The sequence below is a fragment of the Dromaius novaehollandiae genome, chromosome 5 (genome assembly GCF_036370855.1).
Source record: "Dromaius novaehollandiae isolate bDroNov1 chromosome 5, bDroNov1.hap1, whole genome shotgun sequence".
NCBI lineage: Eukaryota > Metazoa > Chordata > Aves > Casuariiformes > Dromaiidae > Dromaius > Dromaius novaehollandiae.
The window spans coordinates 72070492-72096805 of NC_088102.1; the positions used below are offsets into that span (position 1 = coordinate 72070492).

Sequence of the window (26314 nt, forward strand, 5' to 3'; positions counted from 1 at the left end):
TCATTAGGTTATTATCATTCTAGAGCATTTTTGCAAAGCTTTAACTATGATTCCACACACCAGCATAATTCTCAATGCTCCCTTGAGAGCTGTAACAATTTTTATTCTAGGATCCTGAGTTATTATTATGTTAAGTAGTTAGACCAAACTGAATAAGACAACAGCAGGCCACAGGCTAAATATCTAATAATGAAAAAAAAATGTAGGAATTATTGTTTACTCCAGTTAAACATACCAAAACAAGGAAAACAAAGCTGCAGACAGGCAAAATCTGACCACCGAGGCCTGTATAGTTACCTTAATACAAAACTTTTGGGCTGGTTAGCAATAGTAATGCCATGAACAGATAGCTGTTCCCTTTCTCCTTTGGTCAGCTGCAAATCCCAGGTTATTACTCACAAATCCAACAAGGATGCTGCAAACCCTCCTGTGACTCAAGACTGCAGCTACTAAACTGAGTCAGCTGATCTCCTTGCTCATTAAACTGTCTCTTAGTATTGTTTTCAGTCTTCCTGTGTGTTTTAACATGCATTGCATATATTTTATTTCCACTCTCTTTCTGAGCTTGTATAATAAATCCCTGGTTTTCTTCATCTTTCATCATAAGCTTTCCATCCCTCTTTCTCCAACCATACCTCCAGTATTTTATTCCATTATGAATGTGGTCAGTATCCTTAAAGAGATGTAATGGGTCCTGTTTAGATAGATATAATTCAAAGACTTAAACTATGATAGGCTGTGCTCCTGCTATTTGGGGCGATCCTTTTTTAGTTTCCCCGCTATTTGCCATCCTATTCCATTAATAGCTATATAGAGGACTATATTTTTCCTTGCTCATATCCTTGAATTAATGAAACATACCTTCAGTTTATGACTGGGTTCCTTAAAAAGGACACCCATACCAATTTCGGTTTTCCTTCACAACTGGTTTTTGTTCTCAGCAGTGATCCATACCTTGTTAACCTTGGTATTTCTGCAAAATCACACCATAAAAATCTAATAAGAGTCCATGCTCCATCATCCAATCACTTCCTAAAATAAGGAGATCTTCCTAAAAATAAGGGGATCTTTGCTATTATGTCCAAAGCTCGCTGCCCTATTATGAGATTCACAGTACAATATTTAGAGGCTTTTTCTTCCTTCCTCCTAAGAAGCTACCTTCACATCTCCTTGATGAATGCATTCCTTAAGGAAACTTCTAAACATCCCAATTGATGTTCCTGTGTCCAGGAGGATGCTATGCGTCTCTTCTCCGCTTTGTACAAAACCTCAGGGTCACCCCCCAGGATCTCAATGTATTTGCCACACAGGCACCTATCTGTTTGGGTAATGCCAGGGCAAAGCACACCACCTTACGTGTGCCTTTCATGATCCAGAGGTGCTGGAGGTGCACTCACTGTGGAGTGTGGGAGTTCCCATAACTCATCTACTGTGCCTCACCAGCAGTGGATTGTTGGTACATAATATTATATGTAATATCTGAACAATTCCATGCTCATTCATAAAACATCATCCATCTGCTCCTGGCTTATGGCTTGATGTTGGTGCTGCCAGCTGCTTTTTTTTCCTTACCTGTTGGGCAGTCTGACCTAAAGCACTCACTAAGGAGGTCATACACTGATCCTTTAGTGCCCAATGCACAATCTGAGTAAAAGCTGGTATAGCACAAGCTCTAAGCAGCTTACATATTTTGTCTCAATTTAATTCAAATTTTGAAGCCATTTCTACAAGAGCCAGTCCACAATCAAGCTTTCTTCTGTGACCCAAAACCTGCAGCTCGCAGTGTCCACTGGCATCACTTCTGTTATTGTAGCAGAAGCAGTTTGCTCTGCTGCTTCTCCCCACCTCAGCAAGGCGGCCCTAACATGTTGTATATGCTGCTGTACCCTGTTCCTCTTTCCTTACCCTTTCATACATATCATCCCAATAATCATCTTCCTATGACAGCTCCCAGTCTAATTCTCCATCACTTCCTGCAGCTATAGCAGCTAATTTTAATTTCCCCATCCTAATCTGCTTTTGTGAGCATCTAATTTTAGTTTCACATTTCCTGCTATCAGGTCCCCTTGGAGGTCTCCCTTGCTCTAGGGCGAACACTACAGTAGATATTAATCCCTCTGCTGGCTTCTGCAGGTTTTTTTTTTTTTTTTTCTTCCTCAGTTCACCTGAATCTAATTCCAGCTGGATCTCCTTACTATGTTTCTGAGCCACTAGGTGGTACTCTTCTAAAGACAAATTTGTTTCACAGTTCTTAGATTTCCTTTAAGACATGGATGGGGTAGAGAGAAAGATGGAGCTAGACACTTCTGGGAAGTGCACAGTGATTTAGCAAGGGGCATCAGACACAAACTGCATGAGAGAAAATTCCAGTTAAATATAAGAAAAAATACCTATGGGGGTGGCCAAACACTGGAACTGGGGCTTGGGAATCTGCATCCTTGGAGATATTGGAAATTCAGTTGGATGCAACCCTGAGCAACCTGTTCCACTGGGCCCTGCTTTGAGCAGGAGTTTGGACTGGAGACCACCAGACATCCTTTCCCAGCTGCATCCTTCTGCAATTTGGTGAAGAGGAGAACTGGAAATGGGGGTGAGAATAAAGAGTGCTGGGAGAAATAAGGAGTTCCCAAAGCAGGAAGAGAGGAGACAACCTGACACTTCTTACAAGAACACATCTATCAAAAGGCTTGGGGAGTCAGAGCAAAGTGAAGGTACTTTGGCAGAGTGACGAAGTGGAAGTTTCTTCACCTTCTGGCTTGACCTGGGAGCTACCTCACTGCTATGGACTTGCCTGGTGATCTGGGCTCTTTGCTGACTCCTGTCTCTGTTAGTGGGCCTGCTCTGCCTGGGTACCGTGGGGCTGTGCCCCGTCAGCGAGGCCATTGCCCTGCCATCAGCCTGGCTGCCATCGGGGCGGCAGCTCCTGCAGCTCCTCGGCACTTCGTTGCCAAGAGTTAACATTGCGAGCTCAGGGCGCCGGGGAGGCAAGAGGAAACCGCAGCGCCTGTGAGGGCGAGTGCACATTCACACACAATGCAGCATGTTTCCTGTGGGATTATTGCTGGGAGTCCTTTAGCTATTAAATCATCCATCCAGGTGCCTTTCTCCTCGCCCCTCAGGCAAAGAAAACTTCCGCAGAGGAAGCATGAATCCTTCCCCGTGTGGCCACTGCATGCAGCGTTTGTCCCAGTCCGAGTACCCCACCGCCACCCTGCTGCAGGACCCCGGGGGGCTGGCAAAGAGGCCGCGAGCTGAGCCACGCGGGGAGGCTGAGCCCTGCGGCAGGCCAAGGAGGAAGGAGGAAGGGTGGGCCGGATGTGGAGCCTCATTTCAAAACGGAAACGCTGCCCGTGCGGGGAACTGGGACTTCGAGCAGCCCACCAGCACCTTCTGCAGTGCCTCACGTAGCCCCCCACCCCGCTCAGCTGATGCCAGAGCACTGCAGGGTGAGTGTGTGGCTGCATGGCTGCCCAGCATCCACGTCCAGCACGGCATGGCACAGCTGGGGGGTGCAGGGCTTGGGCCCCGTGCTGCCCCAGGCCGTGCTCCTCCCTGGGTCTGGGGCCATGCGGGACAGGGAGCTGGCCAGGTGAGTCCCTGGGGGTCCAGCCATCCCCAGGGCCAGGCAGGCTGCGGGGTCCGAGAGGGCTGCGATTGCAGGGCCGGACTCTGCCCCATCAGTTTAGAAATCCCCAGGCTGACCATCAAGGCCCCTATTTTTTCTGGTGCTTCCCTCCCTTCCGTGTCAGGCAGGAAGGTGCTGGGCAAGAAAACCTGCTAACTCTGCTATCCTGGGGGTAAAGACTGGAAGACCCTTGAGATGACAGAGGATACCCCCTCCCCCACCCATCTCTGTTAGCAGAGTAAATATCTGGGTGGTATAACCCAAATGACAGAAGCAGTGCCCCTTGCAAGCCCAGCACCCTGTCCCCTCCGGATATGGCAGGGGAGGTGCACAGTGCCCACACGCCTGCTGCTTCCCCTTCATTTCCTCCCTCCTTTCAATTCCTGCCCCAGCTGTTGCTGTGCCTCTTGGAATCCCCCTGTCTGGGCACCTGTGGAAGGAGTGCAAGGAGAATGTCTGCAAAGTATAAAGCAATTATTTATTGGCTGACAAGCAGTCAAGTCAGCTAGGACTTAATGGGCTCCTAGGCTAAGTACTAGTCTGCTCGCCACTTTGCTAAGGCACCTGCAGAGTGGTGAGCACCTTGCTGGCCAGGCAGTCACCAGTCCGGCGCGGACTGCGGGATCGACCTCTGCGGGAATGATCCTCTGTGTTGCTCTGTGGCAATGGTGGCATTGGCTGACTGCCCCCCTGCCCCGGTTAGGATTTTATGCCTTTTGGTGTTGGTATTCTTCCTCTTGAATCTTTGAGCTACTAGTAACCCCCATCTCAGCAACCCTCCCTGCACCTGTAACTTGACCTGCCTGGTAACTCCTGCTGTGAACGAAGTTTGCACCCACACCCCTCACCTGGCATTTTCTGAAGCACTGCTTGCCGCTGTAAAGGCCATTAACAGGCTTTAATTTTAAATTATACTTTCCTTTAAAAGGCAGCCATGCAGAATGAGCTGTTTCCTGGTGCTGTTGTGAGCCCCACAGGGATCAGCAGGAGGAGGGTCTCATGCTGCCCAGCTCCAGGCGCTAGTGGAATAGGTGCAGCAGTATGAGGCTGTTGCCCACTATGGACAGCCATTACTGCAGCAGGCTGAGGCATGTGCACACCTTGCCAGAGGCTTTTCGGGCTGATTGCTAGGTAGGAAATGGGGCTGAAGCTCAGGACTGGTGAAAGGATTGTCCCCAAGCAGGATTTCCTGGCTGCCAGCTTGGGAATAGCCTGGCCCCAAAAAAGGCCATCCCCCTGCTGCGAGCCCTGGCATGACAGTGGCTCTCAGAAGGTGCAATGGCAGGGGACATGCAGCTTGGCCCCTGCTCGCCCTGCATGGAGCAGGCTCAGGCGAGGGAGAGGACAGCAGAGCACTAGCCAGACTGCCGGTGCATGCTGTAGCACACTTGCAGCAGGCAGGAGTTCTGTGTTGGTTTGTTACAAAGCTCAACCAAGCTTTGCTCAGCCATAGGAGAGCTGGGAAATTTACCTTTTGCTTGGCAAATGTATGCAGATGTGGGAAAAGATGCATGTTCATGCTGAGGCCCTCCACTGAGTTATGGTAGCTCAGCAAAAAGTCATGGTCTTAACAAGGCATCTTTCCCTGTGTAACCTTCCCTGGAAGAAAAAAACAATTTGTGGTCAATCTTGCCCAAACTATCACACTTGGCAAATCTCTTTCCTGTGCAGTTTCTATCTAAAAGGTGGCAAAATGCAAACTGCCAACAAAGTGTGACGTGGGGAGGTGTTGGGCAGCTTGATCTTTGTGCTCTGCCATCTGAACTACATGCAAACAAACACTGGCACCTATGTCATTGTAACCCCATCAAGTATTGTTGTGTATAAGACTGTGTGAGCCCTAAATACCATACTTGTTGGACTTTGCTGTGTTGTTTGTGTGTTCCCAGGGATTTCCTGTAATGATAGTAGGAGAAATTTCATTCTTCTTTGATATTTTCAGGTGACTTTTCATATCCTGTGATGGCAGGAGAAAATTGTGCAATAGATGTCCTCTTACAAGCACTGCAAGACCTTTTACCTGAGGATTTTCTAAAGTTTAAGAATAAATTATCATACATTAGTTACAAAGAAAGATGGAATATCCCCAAGAATTCATTGGAAAAAGCCAGCCATGCTTACACACTTGTCAACTGCATGAAAGAGCACTATGGAGAAGACATTGCAATGGAGATAGCAACTGGTGTGTTTGAAGAGATGAACCGGAGAGACCTCGCTGATAAAATCCAAGATGAGAAAGTCAAAGGTAGGAAGCTGGACTAAATTTTAATTTTCTTAGTCTCTTTTCCCTTGAATGTTCCTAGAGATAGGTGAAAGTCAGTAAAAAAGCATATTTCAGCTCCCGGGAGAGACTGGAAACATGAATATGTCCCACTGTGATCCTGTTAGCATGGGAGGCTAGCAGTGACATCTCCTCTTGTTCTTCCCATTTATGTACTGCCAGGCTTGCTATTCTCTCTGGAGATTTCCCTTGCTGTAAGGGAGGCCTGCAGCCCAACCATCCTGGGTGCTGTCTCCCTCTGCCCTCCCAGCTCTGTACCTGCACCCGGGCTTACTGGTACTTGCTGGCAGCAGGATCTGGCAGCTCAGCAGTGGTGTAGCTCACCTAAGGGCAATGCTGCACAGTGTAAAGAAGCCCTTTGTCTCATTGCAGCCTTGAAGGCTTTGAATTAGCCAGAGCTTTCCAGATCCTTTTTTCTCATGGTGAGGATTAGGTACACCTCCACAGGGCCAACAGTGTTGCATGACTGACTCTGCCCTGCCTTGTGCCTTGTGTTTGCTAGTGCGTGTAGAACACCTACCTGGGGATATCGTATTTGTCAGATTTGTGTGGCAGTGCAGAGGTCTTGTTTGGCAACCCTTTGCACCTGGAGGCAGGAGCCCAAGGACGGTGCCTTTGGCCGCAGGAGCAGAGGGGGATGAAGACTACAGGCACCCCTGGACAATTGCATTTGCTTTGTCCAGTCTTAGGCAGAGGACTCAGCAAGAGGGTGATGGGCCAGGGATTAACAGCAGGCAGGAGATGTGAGAAGGTAACCAGAACAGCTGAAGGGTGAAGAATTTTTCATCAGCCATTTTCCCAAACTCTCCTCTGGATTCACCATCAGGTGGTACTTCTGGGGCTGCAGGGCAGGGCATCCTCCATTTTCCCAGGGTGAGTGAAGAGGCCTGAGGATTGGAGAGTAGCTAAAATGGGTGCTGATGGATCAGTGGGAGGTAGGGGCCTGGGAGAGATGTAGGACTCCGTAGCTGACCACAGGCCCCATGAATTTCTGCAGGCACCATCCTTCTCAATTGCCCTAGTCTTTAGCTCTGTGAGACGAAAGAAAGCCCTGAGCCCTTCAGGAAATCACTGATGCTGAGCTTCCCCTTCTCCAGGGGACTGTGTCACACTCCTATGATAATACTCATGTTCAGTTCTTGGTTTACTTCAGGGTTCAGCTCAGGTTTGGGCCATTTAAAGAGAAACAGAAACAGAGCACAGCTGAGCAGTTATTGCAGCCATGAGACCAGGGTTCACAGACCTCTGCCTACCAGGAGGATGCAAGGGACAGCTTGGGCATGATCCTGGCAGAGCCTGAAAGAAGAAGGTGGACTTGATGGGTGACATGGAGGATACAAGCTCCTAAGGAGCAGCTGGTTGTCCCACTTTGCCTCTTAAAAGGCTAGAGAAGGCTATTTCCTGAGCTTGGCTGCATGGGTTTTGGGAGTTCTCCTTAACAATGGTGTGAAACAGATGTCATGTAGCATTGGAGAGCTGTAAGAGGAGTTGTACTGATGAGGAGCTCCTAAGAAATCTAGCTTTATTTGGAATTGACTTTTCTTCTTGGTTTAGAGTACAAACAGAAATACAGAGCGCACGTGATAAGAGAGTTCCTTGCGTATAAAGAGGTAAATGCTTGTCTCGGTGAGAACCTGACCATAAGTAGCCGATACACCAACCTGATGATTGTTATAAAGCTTCACACCAAAAGGGAAGAACAGGAAACCAGTGGTGTAAGCCAGAGACATGCAGACACCAGCAAAGAGCAAGCTAACACTGCTGTTACTGTGGCACAACTGTTTCAACCTGATGAAGAAGGACAAGCACCACACACCATTGTGCTGGTGGGAGCTGCAGGGATGGGAAAGACAATGACAATGAGGAAGACTATGGTGGAGTGGGCAGAAGGAGTCCTTTATACACAGTTTGAGTATGTTTTCTACCTCAACTGTAAAGAAATTAGTCTGACTAAAGGAATGAGTGCTGCAGACTTTATTTCAAAATGCTGTCCCCATAGAAGTACACCAATTGGAAAGATTCTGAATAGCCAAAAAAAGGTCCTGCTCCTTATTGATGGCTTGGAATACCTGAGATTTTCTTTGCTTCAGCCAGAAGATGACCTGAGCTGTGATCCCAGGGAAGAGAAGCCACTGGAAACCACTCTGACCAGTTTATTTAAGAAAATTATTCTCCCTGAATCCTCCTTGCTGATCACTACGAGGCCAACGGCCCTCCAGACTCTGGGGCGGTGCTTAGAGGGCAAGCATTATGCAGAAATATTGGGCTTCTCAGCAGCTGCAAGGGAGGAATATTTCCACAGGTTTTTTGACACTGATGATAAAGCAGATACAGCCTTGAGGTTTGTCAAAGGAAACAAAATACTTTTCACCATGTGCCTTGTCCCCATCATGAGTTGGACTGTCTGCACTGTGCTGAAACAAGAACTTTAGAAGAAGAAAAATCTTACAGCAAGTTCTAAAACAACCACAAGAATGTATGTGTTTTACCTTTCCAGATTACTGAAGAGCAGAGCAGGTGACAGCAAACAGGACCTGCAGCAGTTCCTGCGCAAACTTTGCTGCTTGGCTGCTGATGGGATGTGGATACACAAGGTGCTGTTTGAGGAAAAGGAAATCAAGGAGCGGGGCTTAGATCAGCCAGACCTTCTCTCCCTCTTCCTCAATGAGAACATTTTAAAGAAAGGCACAGACCACGGGAATGTCTACAGCTTCATTCACTTGCACCTCCAGGAGTTCTTCGCAGCAATGTTTTACGTCCTAGAGGATGAGGAGGAGACAGTAGGCAACTCGGGGACTCATGCGAAGGACATAAAAATCTTACTTGAAAACTATAGCAAATCTAGAAAGGATTTGATGTTAACAATGAGTTTCTTGTTTGGTCTGGTAAATGGAAAATCCATAGAATACATGGACCAAAAATTTGGGTGTAGACTTTCACCAAAATTTAAGGAAGCTATGCTGAGATCAATTCAAACAAGGCCTAGAGGAATTTCACCTCCAGGTAAAGGGACAACAAAGATTGAGGAGTTGGCTATTTTTCACTGTTTGTTTGAGATTTACAAAGAAGACTTTGTGAAGCGTGCCTTGAATTGTTTCACTGGGATAGACTTGCATGACATCAAGCTGACTCCATATGATCAAATGGCTCTTTCGTTCTGCATCAAGCAGTGGACTGGACTGGACTCAGTGACTTTCAAAGGGTGCTCCTTTGAACAGCAAGATTTCGAGGAAAAGTTAGTCACAGGCGCCACACCAGAGTTATATTGGTAAGTACTGCCCTGCCCCCCACTTTAGTAGGTGAAAGTGATGGAAATATTTACCATGCTAAAACCTTAATGAACTAGTGCTATGATGTGCATTCTTCGCCACAAAGGATGTTTTTAAAGGCATTTGCACTCCCAGCTCCCTTTCATCCAAGCCGTTCTTTCCACTAGCAGTTACACTCAGCTGCTCAGCAGAGGATTTTACTTAGGCTTCAGGAGAACTGTAGAATGAGGGTTGTGCAGGCTCCTCCATCTGCTGTGTACAGGAAGTTCGAAGGAGATATAGCATCTTCAGCTTAACTTGCCGGGTGTTACAGGGCAGCTTCCCCTTGTTCAGGGCTAGAGGAGCAGCACACCAGCAGCAAAGTAAAGGTGCTCAGGTAAGATTGGTCCCTGAGGAAGGGTGGCAGGGCTGTGGGGAGCCCCTCCCCTTGCACCCCATTGGCTGCAGTGGCCCTGTGCCGCCAAAGCTCCTTTTGGTCTGTCCTGCCAGGGGATTGGCTGAGGGTGAGGCTGGGCTCCTCATTGGCCCATGAGTGGGTGTGGTCCCTCCATGCTCATTGGCTGTGCTGCAGGCAATTGGGTTGGGCAGAGCGGGGACAGGAGTGGGTGTGATGAACCTGTCATTCTCTGCTGCTGTCTCCCACAGGTTGCACTGGTGCGGCCTCACAGAGGGCTGCTGCGAGGACCTCGCCAGGCTGCTGGCCATGCACCCCAGCCTGGACCAGCTGGAGCTAGGTGACAGCAAGCTGGGTGACAGCAGTGTGCGGCTGCTGTGCGAGGGGCTGCGGCAGCCCGCCTGCCGGCTGCGGGCCCTGCGGTGAGTGACGCCAGGCCATCCCCGGCTCCTCATGGGGACTTTTTCTCAGTGGTCCTCTGGCATCTCCTGCTGCTGCAGTTTCAGTTATTCAAAGGCCAAAAGGTGCAAGGTGGAGCAGAGTGCTTGGGATGGATGGGAAAAAGTCCTTCCAGGGCATGATCATCCCTTTGTCCCACCTTCTCAGGGATGCGCCATCCCCTGCGAGCGTCAGCTCTTCCTGACACAGAGGCGCCCAGGGCGAATAGCTTAAAGGCAGGAACCCCCTGCAGTGCCAGTGGTGTGGAGACTGTCACCTGCTAAGGTGCAGGGTGGTTGTGTGGGTGGCATGGTGTAGCATTTCTGCTCCTGATTGTTGCTGGGTGGCCAGGAATGGGACTGGCCCACGGGACTTCAAGTTGGAAGAGCTGTGATGAGCCCTGAAGGTCTTTTCTGCACATTTCTTCTGCAGGCTGTGGTACTTCTGCTTCACAAGTGCCTGCTGTGAGGATCTTGCCACTGTACTCAGCACCAGCCGGCACCTGATGGAACTGGATTTGTCCTGTAATGATGAGCTGAGAGATGCGGGCGTGCAGCTGCTGTGTGAAGGGCTCCAGCATCCCGCCTGCCAGCTGCAGACACTGAGGTAAGGGCCACAGGGCTGGGCAGTGCCCCATGAGACAAGCTGACCTATTACAGTGAAGACTGGGGCCAAAAGAAAAAGAATTGAAATACTGAGGAATCTTGATATTTTCTTTTGTGGATCCTCTAAAGAGAAAAACTCAACTCAGTCATCACAAGTCCACGAGTGTGCATTTCCCACACTGTGGATGGCAGTGCCCCAGGTGGCCGTGGCTTGTTCTGTAGCAGGGTCTTGGGGAGGCCTTGTGCTTCTCAGCAGGGCACTGGGAGCCAGGGTGAGCTTGAGAATGGGAACAGCAGGATTTGGGACTCTCAGAGCAACAGCCTGGCCTGTTCTGCCTGCTTTCCTATAGAGCGGGAAGGTAGTACTGCAGAAGTTAGGAGGCCTGCAAAAGGGTGCCTAGACCCAGTGGAACAAGCAGGGCCTTGCATGACTAAAATGGCCAGCTCTGCCAGCCCAGCCCAGTCACACCCTGGGAAGAAAGAGGAGACTGTAAAGTCGTGGCCCCTCCAGGAGCCCTCTGCCCTCTCTGCTCTGGGGCCAGATGTGCCAGGTAAATGGCAGGGAAGGCAGCACTTGTGGCTGCTCTGGACAGGTGGGTGACCCCAACCATGCTATTTCTCTCCCTGCACAGCCATTTCTGCATTTCTAAATGTGGCACCATGATCCCTCACTCCCATCTTGATAATCTGCCAGTAGAGCCCTATTGCTTTGTCTTTGCTTTGGTCACATGGATTGGGGAGCTGTCGCCTCACTGGCACGTGCTGTGGGGACTTGGCTGCTCTGCTCTTTGTCAACCAGAGCTTGACCTGCCTGGATCTGAGTGATAACGAGCTTGGAGGTGCTGGGGTGCAGCAGCTCTGCCAGCTACTGAAGTATCCTGCCTGCCAGCTGCAGAGAGTGGGGTAAGGGATATGGGGCTCCTCTGTTCATTCCCCCCCTTGGCCTGCCATTGGGCCCTAAGGAAAAGCCCCTACTTGGACTCTTCCATCTGGGCTGGACCAGAAGTGCCTCTGCCTGGAGCCAGCATTGCAGTCGCTCCCCTGGCCTTCACGGTCTGGGTGGTTTTTTCCAGGCACAGCCCACATGGAGCCATAAGCCACCTGGGCCCTGCATGGCCAATGCCTTTTGCTCAGACAGCAAGCAGGCCCTGCAGCGTCCTAGTGGGATGCAAGTACGGAGTTGTGCTCTCCAGACTTGTGCAACCCCGACTTTAAGAGAAACCTGAAACGAGAGCTCAAGGCCCCTGTGACCTGCTGCCCCAACAAGAGCCGGCACAGAGCCTGGCTTGGGTCAGAGTGGTTTGGGAGGGCCCTGTGGGACTCCTCCCATGTGCTTAACCCTGGCTCCCGTTCCCTGATTCAGAGCTGGAAAGCACTGAACCACAGATGTGGTTCACCTGAGCAGACACTGAGACAGGACAACCACAGTGTCCCTCTCTCGCTCACGCTGCTCTGGGTGCACCATGGCTGCTTGGAGGCCAGTTTGGCAAATCCCATGAGCTGCAAGGCTCTGAGCCCCTTCTGCTCCCTGTCACCCTTCCCCCAGCAGCCCCAGGACAGTGAAAGCCATGGGCAGGGAGTGGGCATGGCAGCAAGGCTGTGGCTGTGCAGGCTCCCTGAGGTCGGATGCTGTGGGGCTGGGACAGTGTGTCACCATCGAGGTCAACCATGCCCTGTGGTCTCAGGCAGCAGTGAATACCTGGGGTCGTTTTAGCAGTTCTTCTCTTTTTCTTGCTCTATTGAAAGATTGAACACATCTGGACTAAAGGAAGAAACACAGCAGGAGCTGGTTGCGCTCAAGAGAATAAAGCCCAACCTGAAGATAGGGTATTTTTTTAGCAAGATGCCCTGCAGCCAAGGCGTATGGCCCAGTTGCCCTCTCACCGGGGAGTCCTGTTAGGCAGAGGTGGAGGAAGGGCCGGGAAGCTGTTTCCTTCTTTTATGGGAGATCCTTTTTACAACAGGAATAGTTTCTAGCATGTATTGTAGGGATTTGATCAGTGCTCCTGAAAAGGATGGGAGATGTCCCTGGGATTTGAATCTTGTCGTGCATGATGGAAGCTGCAACATGGTCCTGTGTGGATCTGCTGGGGATTTGGGGCAGAGCAACTATGCAGGGGATAAGGCCATGGATGAGAATGCAGGTGAGTCCGGCGGCTTTCTCCTTTCAGTCTGCTGGGGCAATGCAGGGGTGAGTTGGGGGGGGGGGGGGAAATAGGCCTTTGGATCCAGCTCACAAGATTTATATACTCATGTATTTCATCCATTCACTGGGATTTTTGTATTTCTGAAGGCTTCTATAGTTATTCCTGATTCCACAGTTAGTGGGAGTGTCCTTTCTCTCTCCCTTTTGACCATGCACTTACCTGTGAGTATTTGTGTTAGTCTGCTGAGGCCCAATAAAGGCTCTGGGTCCTGCCCCAGAAATCCTGCAGTGCTGTGGTCTTTCCATTCCTTCTTGCCATTGCCTTGGGATGCCCTTACAGGGCTCTCCATGCCCAGAGCCTCCAGGAAGGTTTTCCATGAGTGCACCTCCCACTCTGTAATGCCCAAAGGAGGATCTGACTGGGCTGCAGAAGGATGGGACTTGCCGGCTGTGGAGCCTTGCTTGCTCGGGAAGGGGATGAAGGGCTGCTGGAGCCAGGAGTGCAGGGCAGCATGAGCAGAAGACCTGGGCACAGGTCCTGGGAGAGGAGCCTGTGGGAGCCACCAATGGAGGGAGTGGGGGAGTGAGATACGGCTAACGGAGCAGGCAGCAGAAGGAGAGCAGCATGCAGAAACCACTTGTGCCAGCAGGTCACATCACCCTCAGTGGGCCTCAAAGCCAATGAAAGAGGTGAGGCTTAAACATCCTACTGTTGCTGGAGGGGAAAGCAGGCAGTGGCCTACCAGCAGCCTCTCCCCTCCAGGGGAAAAAACCTGGGCTTTGCTTTGATCGTAGTTATGGTTCAGCAATTAGTTTCCAGCTGGGGCTGCTCTTTTCTCCCTTTCTTACGGAGCCCGAGCAGACTGTAAATCAGCCATGCAATCTCCTCCATGCCAGGGCCATCGCTTTGGCATGGAAGCCTCGCTTGTGCATGGAAACCACTAAGGCAGCACTGAGGTGAGCCTGGCTTCAGCCTCCCTGGGGCATTTGCTGAGGGCCCTGGCCCCTTGCAGGGGCCTACAGGCAGATGGAGGTGATGCCCAGCTGCCTGCAGGTGTGTGCCCCACAGCCCACAAGGCCCCATGGCAGTTGCGCTCACTCCCGGCAGCAGAGCTGAGGCAGGAAGGAGGTGGTTTCCACCCAGCGCACCAGCCCCTGGGAGGAAGCGGCTGTGGCAGCCCGGGTGCTGGTTTGGGGCAGTGCAAGGTGCAGCCCCTGTACTGCTGCCCCAGCACACGTGTCTGCTGGGCCCACCAAACAGCCAGCATCTCACCACCTGCTTCTGCTCAGCCAGCTGCATTTCAGACTGCTGTAATGACTTCTCAAGTCAGCCCATTCTGGATCCTCATGCACTACTGGATGCTCCTCTCCTGCCTGAGCCCTTTCCCTAAATGCAGTAGCCTGGGAGACCTTGTTGGCAAAGCTCCTCCTCCCTTCCTCCTCCTGTACATGCCCTTTTTCACTGGAGCTCAAGCCAGCTTAGCCAGGCCACCCTCCTGAGGCATCAGCTCATCTCCTGAGCCTTGGGACAGACCGTTCCTGTGTTCGGCAGAGGCTGTCCTTCATGCCGTGCTGGCTGTCCTGCACTTCAGCAGATGCTGGAGAGGTTAAATGTGACAACGACAAAGAAGCAGCCCTACCAGTGACACCACCCACACAGAGCAGTGTTAACCCAAAGGATATCCCTAGTCCTTCCTGAACAGTCCACTTGACCAGCAGGCTCAAGGGTACCACCACTGGTGTCCTGTGTCCCTCAGATTTATCCCCAGGGCTCCTGGATTGCTCTGGATTTGCTCCAGGCCTTTGGAATATCTCCAAGGATGGAGCCTCCAAAACATCTCTGGGCAATCTGCTCGAGGGCAGCATCACCTTCACAGGAAAGAAGTTTTGCCTTCTGTTCAGATTGAACTTCCTGTGTTTCAGTTTATGCCTGTTGTCCTGTCCCTGGGCACCAGTGAAAAGAGTCTGGCCCCATCCTCTTCACACACTCCCTTCACATATTTGTACCCATCAACCTTCCCCCCCCCCCCCCCGGCTTCTCTTCTCCACAGTTCCCTTCTCCACAGGCCCAGCTCTCTCAGCCTTTCCTCACATGACATATGCTCCCGTCTCTTAAGCATCTTGGGAGCCCTTTGCTGCACTCACTCCAGGAGCTCCATGTCTCTCTCATCTTGAGGAGCCCAGAACTGCACACAGCACTCCAGACGTGGCCTCCCCAGGGCTCAGCAGAGGCACAGGATCACCTCCCTCCACCTGCTGACAACACTCTGCCTAATGCAGCCCAGCATACCCTTGGCCTTCTTGGCCACAAGGGCACATTGCTGGCTCACGGTCAGCTTGCTGTCCACCAGGCCTCCCAGGTCCTTCTCTGCACGGCTGCTTTCCAGCAGGTCAGCCACCACCCTCTACTGCTGCAGCGGGTATTCCTCCCCAGGGGCAGGCCTCTGCACTTCCATTTATCCAGCTTCACTCTGTCCCTTCATCCACATCACTGAGGAAGAAGATGAACAGTACTGCACCCAGCAGGGACCCCTGGCAGACACCGCCAGCTACAGGCCTCCAACGAGACTTTGTGCTGCTCATCACAATCCTCTGAGCTCTGCCAGACAGCCAGTTTTCAAGCCACCTCACTGCCCATCTAACCCACACTTCCTCAGCTTGCCTGTGAGGATGTGATGGGAGACAGTGTCCAAAGCCTTGCTCAAGTGAAGGGAGACAACTTGCCCTGCTCTCCCCTTATCTACCCAGCCAGGCGTCCCATCCTAGAAGGCTCTCACGTTGGTTAAGCACCCTGCACCCTGCTTCTTGCCCTCTTGGAAGACTGGAGTGGCACTGGCTTTCTTCCAGGCCTCAGGCACCTCTCCTGATCTCCAGCACCTTCCAAAGAGGACTGAGAGGGGCCTAGCAAGAACCTTGGCCAGGTCGTCAACACTCCTGGTGGCATGCCATGAGGGTGCATGCACCTGTGGATGTCCAGTTTGCTTCAGTGATCCCTAAGTCCATCCTCCTCCACTGAGGAAAAGTCGTCCTCTCTTAAGGCTTTCTCCCTGCTCTCCAGGGCCTGGGATGTGCAGAGGGCCAGTCTTCATGGGAAAGACTGCAGCAAAGCAGCATTCAGGATCTCTGCCTTTTCCGTATGCTTTGTCACCAGGGCCCCTGCCCCAGTCAGCAGTGAGCGCACACTTTCCCTTCTCTTGCTCTGGTTATCGATAGATTTAAAGAAGCCCTGCTTGCTGTACTTCACATCCGTCAACACATTAAACTCCAAAACACAGAAGGTCTACATGGTCGACGGTTACGCTACATGAGTCCTGTATGCTGCTCTTGTCTCTCTGCAAGGCCTGCCAGCATTTGTATGCAGCCCATACCGGAATGCTGAGGTCTGACAAGCCCCTGCCGCTAGTCCACTTCCCGACAGCTTCTGTTGCTGTGACCTGCTACTCTTTCAACTAGGGAAGCAAGTGGCTATGCACTGAGCTTTGCAGCCAAGGTAGGATGTGTCCTGCGAGAGCCCTGACTCAGTTGCTGGTCTGCACCTCGTCCCTGGTGTCTGTACACAGTGGGAAAATCCCCACGCTGGGGCACTGGAGCTGTCTGTTGTGCTGCAGCTGGGGAAAAATGTCCCCACATGGCAGCTGAGCTTGCCTGGGCAGAGAATGATTCCCCCAGCTGTGAAGCAACTGTGGGCAGGTGCTGGCCACCCTCGTCCCTGCCTTGGAAGGGGGTTCCGGGATGTTGGATGGAGGGTGCATTCCGAGGTGGAGCGAGGTGCTGGGAACTGCCCTGCCCTTGGGTGGGTGCTGCTGCCACAGCTTAGAGGTGGCCCGAGAGACCTGCAAGGCATTGCTGGGCTGAACTGCTTTGCTGGTACAGCCAGCCACGAGCATAGGTCCCCTTGACAACCAAATCCACCTAGCTACCTACTGCAGACGCTGAAGCAGCCACCCTTCCAGGCGTTGTGTGGGAGGGAAACAAGGGGGCAGGGCTGGGGCCGTGCCTGATTCACTGGACCTGAAAAGGGTACAGACTGGAAGTGGCATCCTCCCATGTTCCCACTGCAGTCAGTGGGGAGAAACAGGCCGTACGGGGAGGGGGGGAATGCAGGTGCAGGCTGGACTGAACCATCCCAGGCACTGTCTCCCTCTGCCCTCCCAGTTCTGCACCAGCACCTGCACTAGCAGGGAGCAGGGCCTGGCAGCTCGGCAGTGGCATTACAACCTCAGGCCAATACCACACAGGGTAAAAAAGCCCTTTGTGTCAGGAAGGCCTTGAAGTGGCCAGAGCTTTCCAGATCCTTTTGCCTTGGGGTGACGTTTCAGTGCATCTGCACAGGGCCGACAGCGTGGCACGACTGAAGCTGCCCTGCGCTCTGCCTTGTGTTCACAGAAGCACAGAAGCACACAACGGCAGAGGTTGGAAGGGACCTCTGGAGATCATCGCGGCCAATGCCCCTGTCCATGAGGGTCATCTAAAGCCCATCGCCCAGGACCCTATCCAGACGCCTCTGCAATGCCTCCAAGGACGGAGACTCCACGACCTCCCCAGGAAACCTGTTCCCGGGCTCTGTCACACTCACAGGAAAGAAGCTTTTCCTGCTGGGCAGACGGAACTTCCTGGGTTTCAGGTTGTGCCCATTGCCTCTCATCCTATTGCTGGGCACCACTGAAAAGCTCTTGTCACCCTCCCTTCAGATATTTATGCCCACTGATAAAGGTCTCCCCACAGGCTTCCCTTCTCCACCATGAACAGGCCCAGTTCTCTCAGCCTTTCCGCGTGTGACAGATGCTCCCATCTCTTAAGCATCGTAGGAGCCAAATGGGCTTTGACATTCCGAGCCCCATCCTTGCCTGATTGGACAACATCCCTCCATTTCTCCCACATTTCCTGAGGCTGGCTCCACACCAGCCCTTCCTCAGCTTTTGGCAGTTCTCCTTAACCATGGTGTCAAACAGGTGTCACACAGCATTGGAGTGCTGTTAGAGTAGCCCTACTGATGAGGAGCTCCTAAGAAATCTGGCTCCGTTTCGAAATGACTTTGTTGCTTCTTCGTTTAGAGTGGAAACAGACATGCAGAGCACATATGACAAGAGAGTTCCTGCAGGCAGTCATGATGCTCATGCACTGCTGGACCCTCCTCTCCTGCCTGAGCCCTTTCCCTAAGCACAGTGGCCTGGGAGACCTTGTTGGCAAAGCTCCTGCTCCCTTCCTCCTCCTCTATGTGCCCTTTTTCACTGGAGTTCGGGTCAGCTTATCCAGGCCACCCTCCTGAGACATCAGCTCATCTCCTGAGCCTCACGACAGACCACTCTTGTGCTCGGCGGAGGCTCTCCTTCATTCCCTGCTTGCTGCTCTGCACTCAGGCAGATGCTGGGGAGGTTAAATGTGATGATCACAAAGGCAAAGCCCTGCCAGGGATACCACCCATGCAGAGCAATGTTAACCTGGGGGAGGTCTCCACTCCTGGCCAGACTGTCCCCTTGACCAGCAGGCTCAAAGGAACCAACACCGGTCTCCCATGACCCTCAGATTTGTCCCCAGAGCCCCTCGGATGCTCTGGATTTGCTCCAGGTCTCTGTGGCAGTGGCACTGCAAAGAGATACTGATACACAGAAGCCTAGCGTTATCGTACTCTGAAATGCAGCTGGCTGAGCAGAAACAGAAGCAGGTGGTGAGATGCTGGCTGTTCAGCAGGCCCAGCAGATGCCTGTGCTCTGACACAGAGCAGCACTCAGGCTGCCGCTGCTGCTTCCCCGTGGGGGCTGGTGTGCAGTGGGGGAACCACCTCCTTCCTGCCTTAGGGCTGTGTCGAGTGAGTGTGGCTGTGTGGGGGCTCACAGGCTGAAGGGCACAGACCTACAGGCAACTGGGCAGTGCCTCCATCCACCCACAGGCTGCTGCGAGGGGCCCAGGAGGGGCCCAGTCCCTCCTGCCAATGTGCCATGGAGCCTGGGGCTGGGCTTGACTTGGTGCCACGCTGGAGCTTTCTAGCCCAGGGCCAGCCCCAGTGCCTGCCCCATGTGGAGGGCTGCAGTGCGGAGGGACCTGGTGCCAGAGGTCAGCCCCACAGCAGCAAGGAGGCTGCAGCAGATGCTGCCCCCAGCAGAGGACAGTCCCTGTCAAGGGAGGGCTCTTGCCGGGCCCCCTGGCATAGCGTGCCACACTCAGATCCACACAGGCTCAGGCACAGGGAGGGCCCGCACACCCTGCACCCACTGCAGCACCCAGGTGCGGAGTCCTGCTCAGATCATCATCAGGCTCCCCACGGGGACAGCCAGGCAGGCACCCACCCACTGGTGGGGAGCGCGTTTTGCCAGAAGTGGAGCCGAGACGCATATATGGGCATGCACGGGGATGGAGAAGGTTATTGGAGGCTGGGGCTCCGTCAAATGGGAGATAACCCTCCTGATAATGTCTCAAAAGGTGCCTGACGCCGTTGATTGGCTCCCCTGGCAGTGGGGCCTGCACCTCTGCCTATATATTGCCCTCCCCACCGCAGCAGTCTCTGGTGGCCCAGGAGGAGAGCGGGTGCTGGAGATTGCAGCATGGGGCAGGAGGTGTTTGGGATGGCCACTACCAGCCAGCTCCTTGCCAGCGCACTGGGGCTGCTGCTGTGCGTGCAGCTCTGCAGGGGTGAGTGCCTGCGGGCTCCCCGGGACTGGAGCTGCCTGCCCTCATGCCGAGAGTGGGAGGCAGCCCTGGGGATGGGGAAGCCACAATGGGCCTGGGGTGGCCACCATGGGTCTGTGTGTGACCTGCTGGGCGAGCTTCCCAAGCAACCAGCAGAGACACCCTGCCTGGGCAGCCCTTGGGGACTCGCCGTGCCTGTGTTGCGCTGGGGACAGGGCTTTTGCCAGTGGGGCCAGACACTGAGCACATGTGGCAGGACATGTCCTCGGCCACCTCCACCTTGCATCGGGTGCCGGATATTCAGGGTCTGTATACGGCCCTGCTTTTCTTCACATCTGAGCATATGTGGCAGGATGCATGCCCCGCAGTTTTCCCCTTGCGCCAGGTGCTGGACATTGAGGGGCTGGATATGGCCTTGCCTTTCTTCACAGCTCGCATCCTGCAGTGCCCCCAGGGCTTTTCCAGACACACGGCCGTACAGTGGGACCCAAAAGCCAGGCCCACAGTGGGGAGTGGAGGCCATCAGGGCAGGGAACAGCTGTGGGACAGAGTCCCCCAGCCAGCCTGGTAGGGCAGGCTGTGCCAGGTGCCCGTGGCACCATGCTGGGACTCCATGTCCTCCTTTGTGGTCCCACATGGGCACCCACAGGCACCGGGGAGCTGCGACTGGTTAACGGAGGCAGCCGCTGCGCCGGTCGGGTGGAGGTGAAGCACGAGGGCCAGTGGGGCACCGTGTGCAGCTATGACTTCGACTGGGATGTCCGTGGGGCCTCCGTGGTCTGCAGGCAGCTGGGATGTGGCACCATGGCCAGGGCCTCCCCATACATGCCGTTCGGAGCAGGGGCTGGCCGGATTTGGCTGCAGCCCTTCTTCTGCCGTGGCACCGAGACAGCACTCCACAACTGCCCCCACTTTGGCTGGGGCCAGCACTACTGTGACCACAACTGGGATGTTGGGGTGACATGCTCAGGTGAGGTTTTGGGTTACCGTGCTGGGGGGGGCAGCCCCTTGGCTGCACGCAGTTGGGAGCCAGCATGGGTATGCCCACGGCCTCCCCACCGGCGGCTCCTCGGGCACACACGGAGTGCAGGAGTGGGGCTGCAGTGCACCACTCTCATGCCCTGAGGGCACCTCTAATGCAGATGCCGTGGAGCTGAGGCTGGTGAATGGAGGTGGTCCCTGCGCAGGCAGAGTGGAGGTGAAGCTGCGGGGCCAGTGGGGAACGGTGGCAGACAACAGCTGGGAAATGGAGGACGCCGAGGTGGTGTGTCAGCAGCTGGGCTGTGGCTCGGCCAAAAGCGCACACGGCTCAACTCGCTTTGGGAAAGGGTCTGGACCAATCCATCTGGCTCTGGTGGACTGTCGTGGGGACGAGTCTGCCATCTGGGAATGCACTGTGCAAGGGTGGGGGCCATACACTGGCCGCCATGACTGGGATGTTGGCGTGGTCTGCCAAGGTAAGAGCTGTGGTGGTCACGGCCCAGGCTTTCTCGCAATTGGGGCCGTCTGTGCCAGCACCATGGCTCTGGTGGCAGCCCCTCCACAACCCCCCAGCGTGTCCCAGGGACCCCCAAGAGATCCCAGACTCTCCTCCGGCAGGGTTTGTGCGGCTGGTTGGCGGAGACGGTGCCTGCTTGGGCCGCGTGGAGGTCAGGCAGGGCCGAGCCTGGGCCACCCTCTGTGAAGCCCACGTGGACCTCAACACCGCCCATGTCATCTGCAAGGAGCTGGGCTGTGGAGCAGCTCTGGCCATCACTGGGGCGGCACGCTTTGGGGCAGGAGCCGGGCCCATCTGGGACGGGGGCTTTGAGTGTGCAGGCAACGAATCCCTCCTGTCTGCCTGTGCCCGCAGGCTGCCCCATGGCCAGGGCTGCACCCACACCAGCGATGCCGGTGTCATCTGCTCCCGTAAGAGCGTGGGGTGCGGGGCAGAGGTTGCAGCAGGGGGCGCAGGAAACGGGCAGAGGAGACAGGGATGACCTGGGCAGGGACGGGGCAGGGAGGCTGCGGGCTGGCTTGTGGCAGCCCCCAGGGGTGCGGGAAGGCAGCAGGGTGTGGGAGGCAGAGGGCTGCCATGCCTGCATGCCCCCACCATTGCAGAGCAGGGGACATGAGCACCCTTTTCTCCCTCCCAGCCTACACGGGCTTCAGGCTGGTGAACGGCAGCACAGAGTGCACAGGGCGGGTGGAGCTGGAGGCACGCGGCACCTGGGGCTCCCTCTGCGACGCCGGCTGGGACATGCCCGACGCCCAGGTGCTCTGCCACCACCTTGGCTGCGGCTTTGCAGCCTCCGTGCCCCGTGGAGGGTATTTTGGGACAGGGAGTGGCCCGCTGTGGCGGGACACGTTTCACTGCAGCGGGACCGAGTCCCACCTGGGAGAGTGCCCTGCCATGGCGCTGGGGACCCCTGCCTGCTCGCTGGGCCACGCTGCCGCAGTCAATTGCTCAGGTGCGTGTGGGGCAGGTGGCGTCAGACAGGAGGGCCTCCTGGGGAGGGGGGACCCGGCACCCCAAAAAAGAGGGGTGCCCCTCCCTCCCACTGCCAGCAGGAGCTGTGGGGCACAGGGCCCATGTGGGGAAGCAGGGCCATGTCAGGGCAGGAGGAGGGCTGAGCCCAGGCACAGGGCAGCAGGCACATGGGCAGGAGGAGGGCAGTGGGGCCGTGCTGTCCCCCAGCATCCTGTGGGACTCCTTGGCACCCCGCGGTCCCCACAGTGCCTCAGGACATCTCGCCTCTGTGCGGGGACAGGTGGTGCTGAACCCCTGCGGCTGGTGGACGGGGAGAGCCGCTGCGATGGCCGCCTGGAAGTGGCCCTGGGTGGGGCCTGGGGCCGAGTCCTGCCACAGCAGTGGGACGTCAGCAGTGCCAGCGTGGTGTGCCGGCAGCTCCGGTGCGGCACGGTGCAGAAGGCCTACACCGCCCCAGTGCTGCAGCCAGGCTCGAGTCCCCTGGGGCTGAGCGGGCTCCGGTGCACGGGCACAGAGGCTCGCCTGGCCCAGTGCAATGCCACCCTGCACAGCACCATGCCACCGGGCCACACCGAGGAAGCAGTGGTTGTGTGTTCGGGTGAGTGTGCCGGGAAGGGCCCCGGTGCGCCGCGGGGGACCGAGCGGCTGCCCCATCCCGGGCTGTCTCTGGCTGCAGGGAGCCGGCGGGTGCGGCTGGCGAGCGGCCCTGGGCGCTGTGCTGGGAGAGTGGAGGTCTACGTGCAGGGGACCTGGAGCCACGTCTGCGAGGACGCCTGGGACCTCTGGGACGCCACCGTCGTCTGCCGCCAGCTGGGCTGCGGCGAGGCCCTGGCAGTGCCCGGCTCGGCCCACTATGGCCGGGGCTCGGGGCCAGTGTGGCTGGGCACCGGCAGGTGCTCCGGGGCTGAGGCAACGCTCTGGGACTGCCCGGCCCCGGCCCCGGTCCTGGCCCTGGGGCAGCGTGGTTGCAAACAGGGTGCTGGCGCAGCAGCCGTTTGCTCAGGTCAGCGGCATGCTCCACCGGGGCCAGGGAGAGCGGGGCTGTGGGACCGGCCGTGGTGCCAGCCCTCCCCACCGGCCTCCCTGACCAGCTCCCCACACCCTGGGCAGTACGGGAAGCGAGACGGCACATTTGCCCCACTGCCCCAGCGTGTCCACTGCTTGGGGTGCTTCTCCTGGTGCCCCGGGGAGGTGGGCAGAGTGGCCAGGACAGTGGGGGTGTCTGCCCACGCCTGCCTGAGCTGTGCTTCCCCATTCTGACCCCTTGCAGAGCTCACAGTCCTGCGGCTGGCGGGTGGCAGCGGCTGCACTGGGCGCCTGGAGGTCTTCTACAATGGGACATGGGGCAGCGTGTGCGCCAATGGCACCAGCCCCGCCACAGCCGCCGTGGTGTGCCAGCAGCTGGGCTGTGGAGCCACGGGACGGCTGGCATCTGCTCCGGCAACCACACAGGGCTCAGGCCCTGCGTGGCTGGCTTGGGTGCAGTGCGAACTGGGGACCGACTCCCTCTGGCACTGCCCCTCGGCACCCTGGCACCTGCAGCCCTGTGACTCCCCTGGCGATACCCACATCACGTGCGACGGGGACCCTGGCGGCACCAGAGTGACTCCCACGCCAGCCAGGGCAACTGGATGCCCAGACGGCACAGCTTGCACAGGTAGCTTTGCCAGCGCAGTGGCCCCAGGGACCCTCCAGCTCGGGCTGGCGCAGCCCAGTGGAGGGGGAGCAGCTCTGCCAAGGAGACCCCAGCTGCCCGGGCACTGTCACCCCTCGGCTTCATGCAGGGGTTGGCCCTTTGGCCCAGGGGTGCCCTCCTTGGCCTCCCTGTCCTGCCAGCCACTCCCCTGCATCCCCCCATGCATCCACAGTGATGCAGGACGGGACAGGGTCCCCAGCCTCCCTCCAGCTCTGCCGTGTTTTGGTAGCTCTGCCTGCGCAGGGCAGCGTGGTGGCCCCAGGGATCCTCCAGCTGGCGCAGCCCAGTGGAGGGGGAGCAGCTCTGTCAAGGAGACCCCAGATGCCGAGCACTGCCCTTAGCTGCACGCAGTCCCCCCAGGCACAGGGGTGCCCTCCTTGGCCTCCCTGTCCCTCAAGCTGCTCCCCTGCATCCTCTCGTGGGTCCACAGTGATGCAGGATGGGACAGGGTTCCCGACATCCCTCCAGCTCTGCCGTGTTTTGGTGTCCTCACAGGTGCCCACAGGAGCCCCGCGGGGGGTGCTGGGGCCATGTCGGTGCCCACCATCCTCTGCATCGTCCTGGGCACTCTGCTCTGCCTGGCCCTGGGGGCCCTCGCCATGCAGGCATGGCGCGCCATGGCTCGGCACAGAGGTGGGTCGCACCGGGGTTCTCCGGGGCTGAATCTACCAGGATGAGGGCCAGGGCAGAGCCAGTCAGGGCTGGGGCTTCTGATGGCTCCCGGGACTGCCTGGCCATGGGGCCGCCCAGCTGCACAGGCTGGGGACAGGCACAGCATTGGAGGCCAGGAGGCCAGTGCCAAGCGAGGGTAGGACCCGGCGAAGCACGAGGGCCAGGCAGGGGCACCAGAGCCACTCGGCAGATGGGGCACAGCAGTGGAGCTGGGCCACAGGGATATCGGGGGCACAGCTGGTGACCCCCACCATCCCACGTGCTGTGCCCATGGCCTGGGGTTATGGCTGCCCTTGCTTTCCAGGCCCTGGCAGAGCTGGGGACACAATCTCTGAGGCCGTCTATGAGGAGCTTGACTACACCCTGACGCCGGAGTACCAGGAGGTGCCCAGTGGCTCAGGTGTGTGCACCCTGACTCCCGTGCTCGGGTCAGCCCAGCCCGGCACCTCTTCCCGGGAAAGGAGGTCTCTGCGCTGAGGCCCCCACACACCCGCTGCAGCAGCTGTGCTGGGAGCCTGGCCTTGTGCTGGCCACGGGCAGCTGGAGTGCAGGGCTGTATCCTGGCCCCTCACAGTCCCCGCTGTGCGGTGAGGCTGTCCTGCCCAGGGTGCTGGCTAGGCCGTGGGACTGGGCAGCCTCTCCTAACGCCCCATCCCCCAGGCTCTCCATCGGAAGGCTCAGCTACAAAGCTGCCGTATTACACCAGTGACAGCGTGGAGGTCAGCAGCCCCGCGACAGCAGCAGGTACGGGGCCGGAGTGCAGGGCCGTGCTGCAACACGCCCAGAGGTGCAGCCCTCGTGCCGCAGCCAGTGCCAGCAGGGGCCTCACATGGTGCCTGTGCAGCATGGCCACGTGGCCCGCGGTTATTTTCTGGGCCAACACTCATGGCTGGGGATGAGCCTCTGGGCTGCTGGCTCCATCCGAGAGCTGGCAGCCCCATGCAGCAGGCCTGGCCCCCATGTCGGCACCCGCAGCTCCGTGGCCAGTGGGGGCTGGCACAACACGTCCCTGCCCTGGCCTTCGTTTCACTGCCCTGTCTGTTGCAGACACCCCTGCCCTGCCCAGGCATGGCCCCCCGGACGGGTATGATGATGCTGAGGCTGTCCTGCACCCAGGAGAGGCCGCTTCTCCAGGGTCAAGCAACGGAGATGTTTCTGAGGTTGCAGTGCTGGAAGGTAAGAGGTGCCGCAGCCTGCACAGCAGCACTGGCATTCCCAGCACTGTGCCATCCCGCCGGGAGAGGTGGCTCCCCCGTGCTCTACTGCGGCGGTGGGTGGTGCCTGGGCATGGCGGGGACCACTGGCCTGGACCTGGCAGCCGGGGGATGAAATGCCCCCTAGAGGCACCGGCCATGCTGTCTGCAGCGGGGAGCCGGCCCTCGCTGAGCCACCCGGAGCTGCCAGGAGCCACGACAGATGCACCAGCTTCAGCGCCCCAAGACATGGGCTACGACGACGTTGGTGTCAGCGGCCCTGGGACCTCGCTGTGAGCACGGCAGAGCCGCACTGCGGCAGTCCCTGAGGACACACACGGTGCCATGGGGCTCTGGCCCCACGAGTCACAGGCCAACCACAGCAGGCATCGTCTGTCTCATTAACGGCCCACTCGGGCTGGCCAGGGACTATGGGCACCATGGAGATGTGCCTCCATCATCCCTCCCGCGCAGCCCTCCAGGCGCTGCCTGAGTTTGTGCTTCCACTGTGCATTTCTCTCTCTTCTATTAAAAAAAATTAAAAAATGTTTGGAGCCTCGGCCCCAAGGTGAGGCCTTTGGGCACACTGCTGTATCCTCAGGGGTGGATGGGGAGGACAAGGAGCACGTCCTGCTCAGAGTGAGCTCTGTTGCACATAGCCAGTAACTCTCCTGCTGGCCTGGCACAACTCCAGTTAATCGCTGTTGCTGCTGCAGGTCTTTCGCCCGCACTGTCCTACACTGGGATGTCACCACGCACGGCACCCTGACTACTGTGGCCCTCATCCACCCCAGAGCAGCTCTGCACCAGGTCGACATTTGCCATCGCTGGTGGTGCACACTGCCCATGGCAGGGACTGCAGTGGAGCAAGCGCTGCTCTATAGAAAGAGCCAAGCAT

General features: G+C 56.3%; 2 protein-coding genes across 2 annotated transcripts in view; both read left to right on the forward strand.

Annotated features, from left to right (window-relative positions):
* The window catches only part of LOC112989499 (NACHT, LRR and PYD domains-containing protein 3-like), an 18707-nt gene extending 5936 nt beyond the window's left edge, over positions 1–12771 (forward strand). Inside the window, 7 exon segments of the mRNA XM_026110684.2 lie at positions 5568–5870; positions 7461–9174; positions 9821–9991; positions 10440–10612; positions 11344–11515; positions 12359–12447; positions 12450–12771. Coding sequence (XP_025966469.2) covers positions 5588–5870; positions 7461–9174; positions 9821–9991; positions 10440–10612; positions 11344–11515; positions 12359–12447; positions 12450–12589 — 2742 coding nt within the window. The 5' untranslated portion in view covers positions 5568–5587 and the 3' untranslated portion in view covers positions 12590–12771.
* A 6529-nt stretch (positions 12772–19300) lies between these two features.
* On the forward strand, positions 19301–23984 carry LOC135328581 (deleted in malignant brain tumors 1 protein-like). Its single transcript, XM_064513461.1, has 9 exons — positions 19301–19388; positions 20035–20355; positions 20528–20842; positions 20985–21293; positions 21521–21835; positions 22136–22453; positions 22532–22858; positions 23126–23512; positions 23950–23984. The coding sequence occupies exons 1-9, from the start codon at positions 19301–19303 to the stop codon at positions 23982–23984; spliced, it is 2415 nt and encodes an 804-aa protein (XP_064369531.1).
* Positions 23985–26314: the final 2330 nt, after the last annotated feature.

Bases quoted from the DNA above. Each gene is read 5' to 3' on its own strand.
- LOC135328581 (XM_064513461.1), top strand. From the start codon at position 19,301: ATGGGGCAGGAGGTGTTTGGGATGGCCACTACCAGCCAGCTCCTTGCC. The intron at 21,294-21,520 runs GTAAGAGCGTGG...TCTCCCTCCCAG, and splicing joins TGCCGGTGTCATCTGCTCCC to CCTACACGGGCTTCAGGCTG. The intron at 23,513-23,949 runs GTAGCTTTGCCA...CTGTCCCTCAAG, and splicing joins AGACGGCACAGCTTGCACAG to CTGCTCCCCTGCATCCTCTC.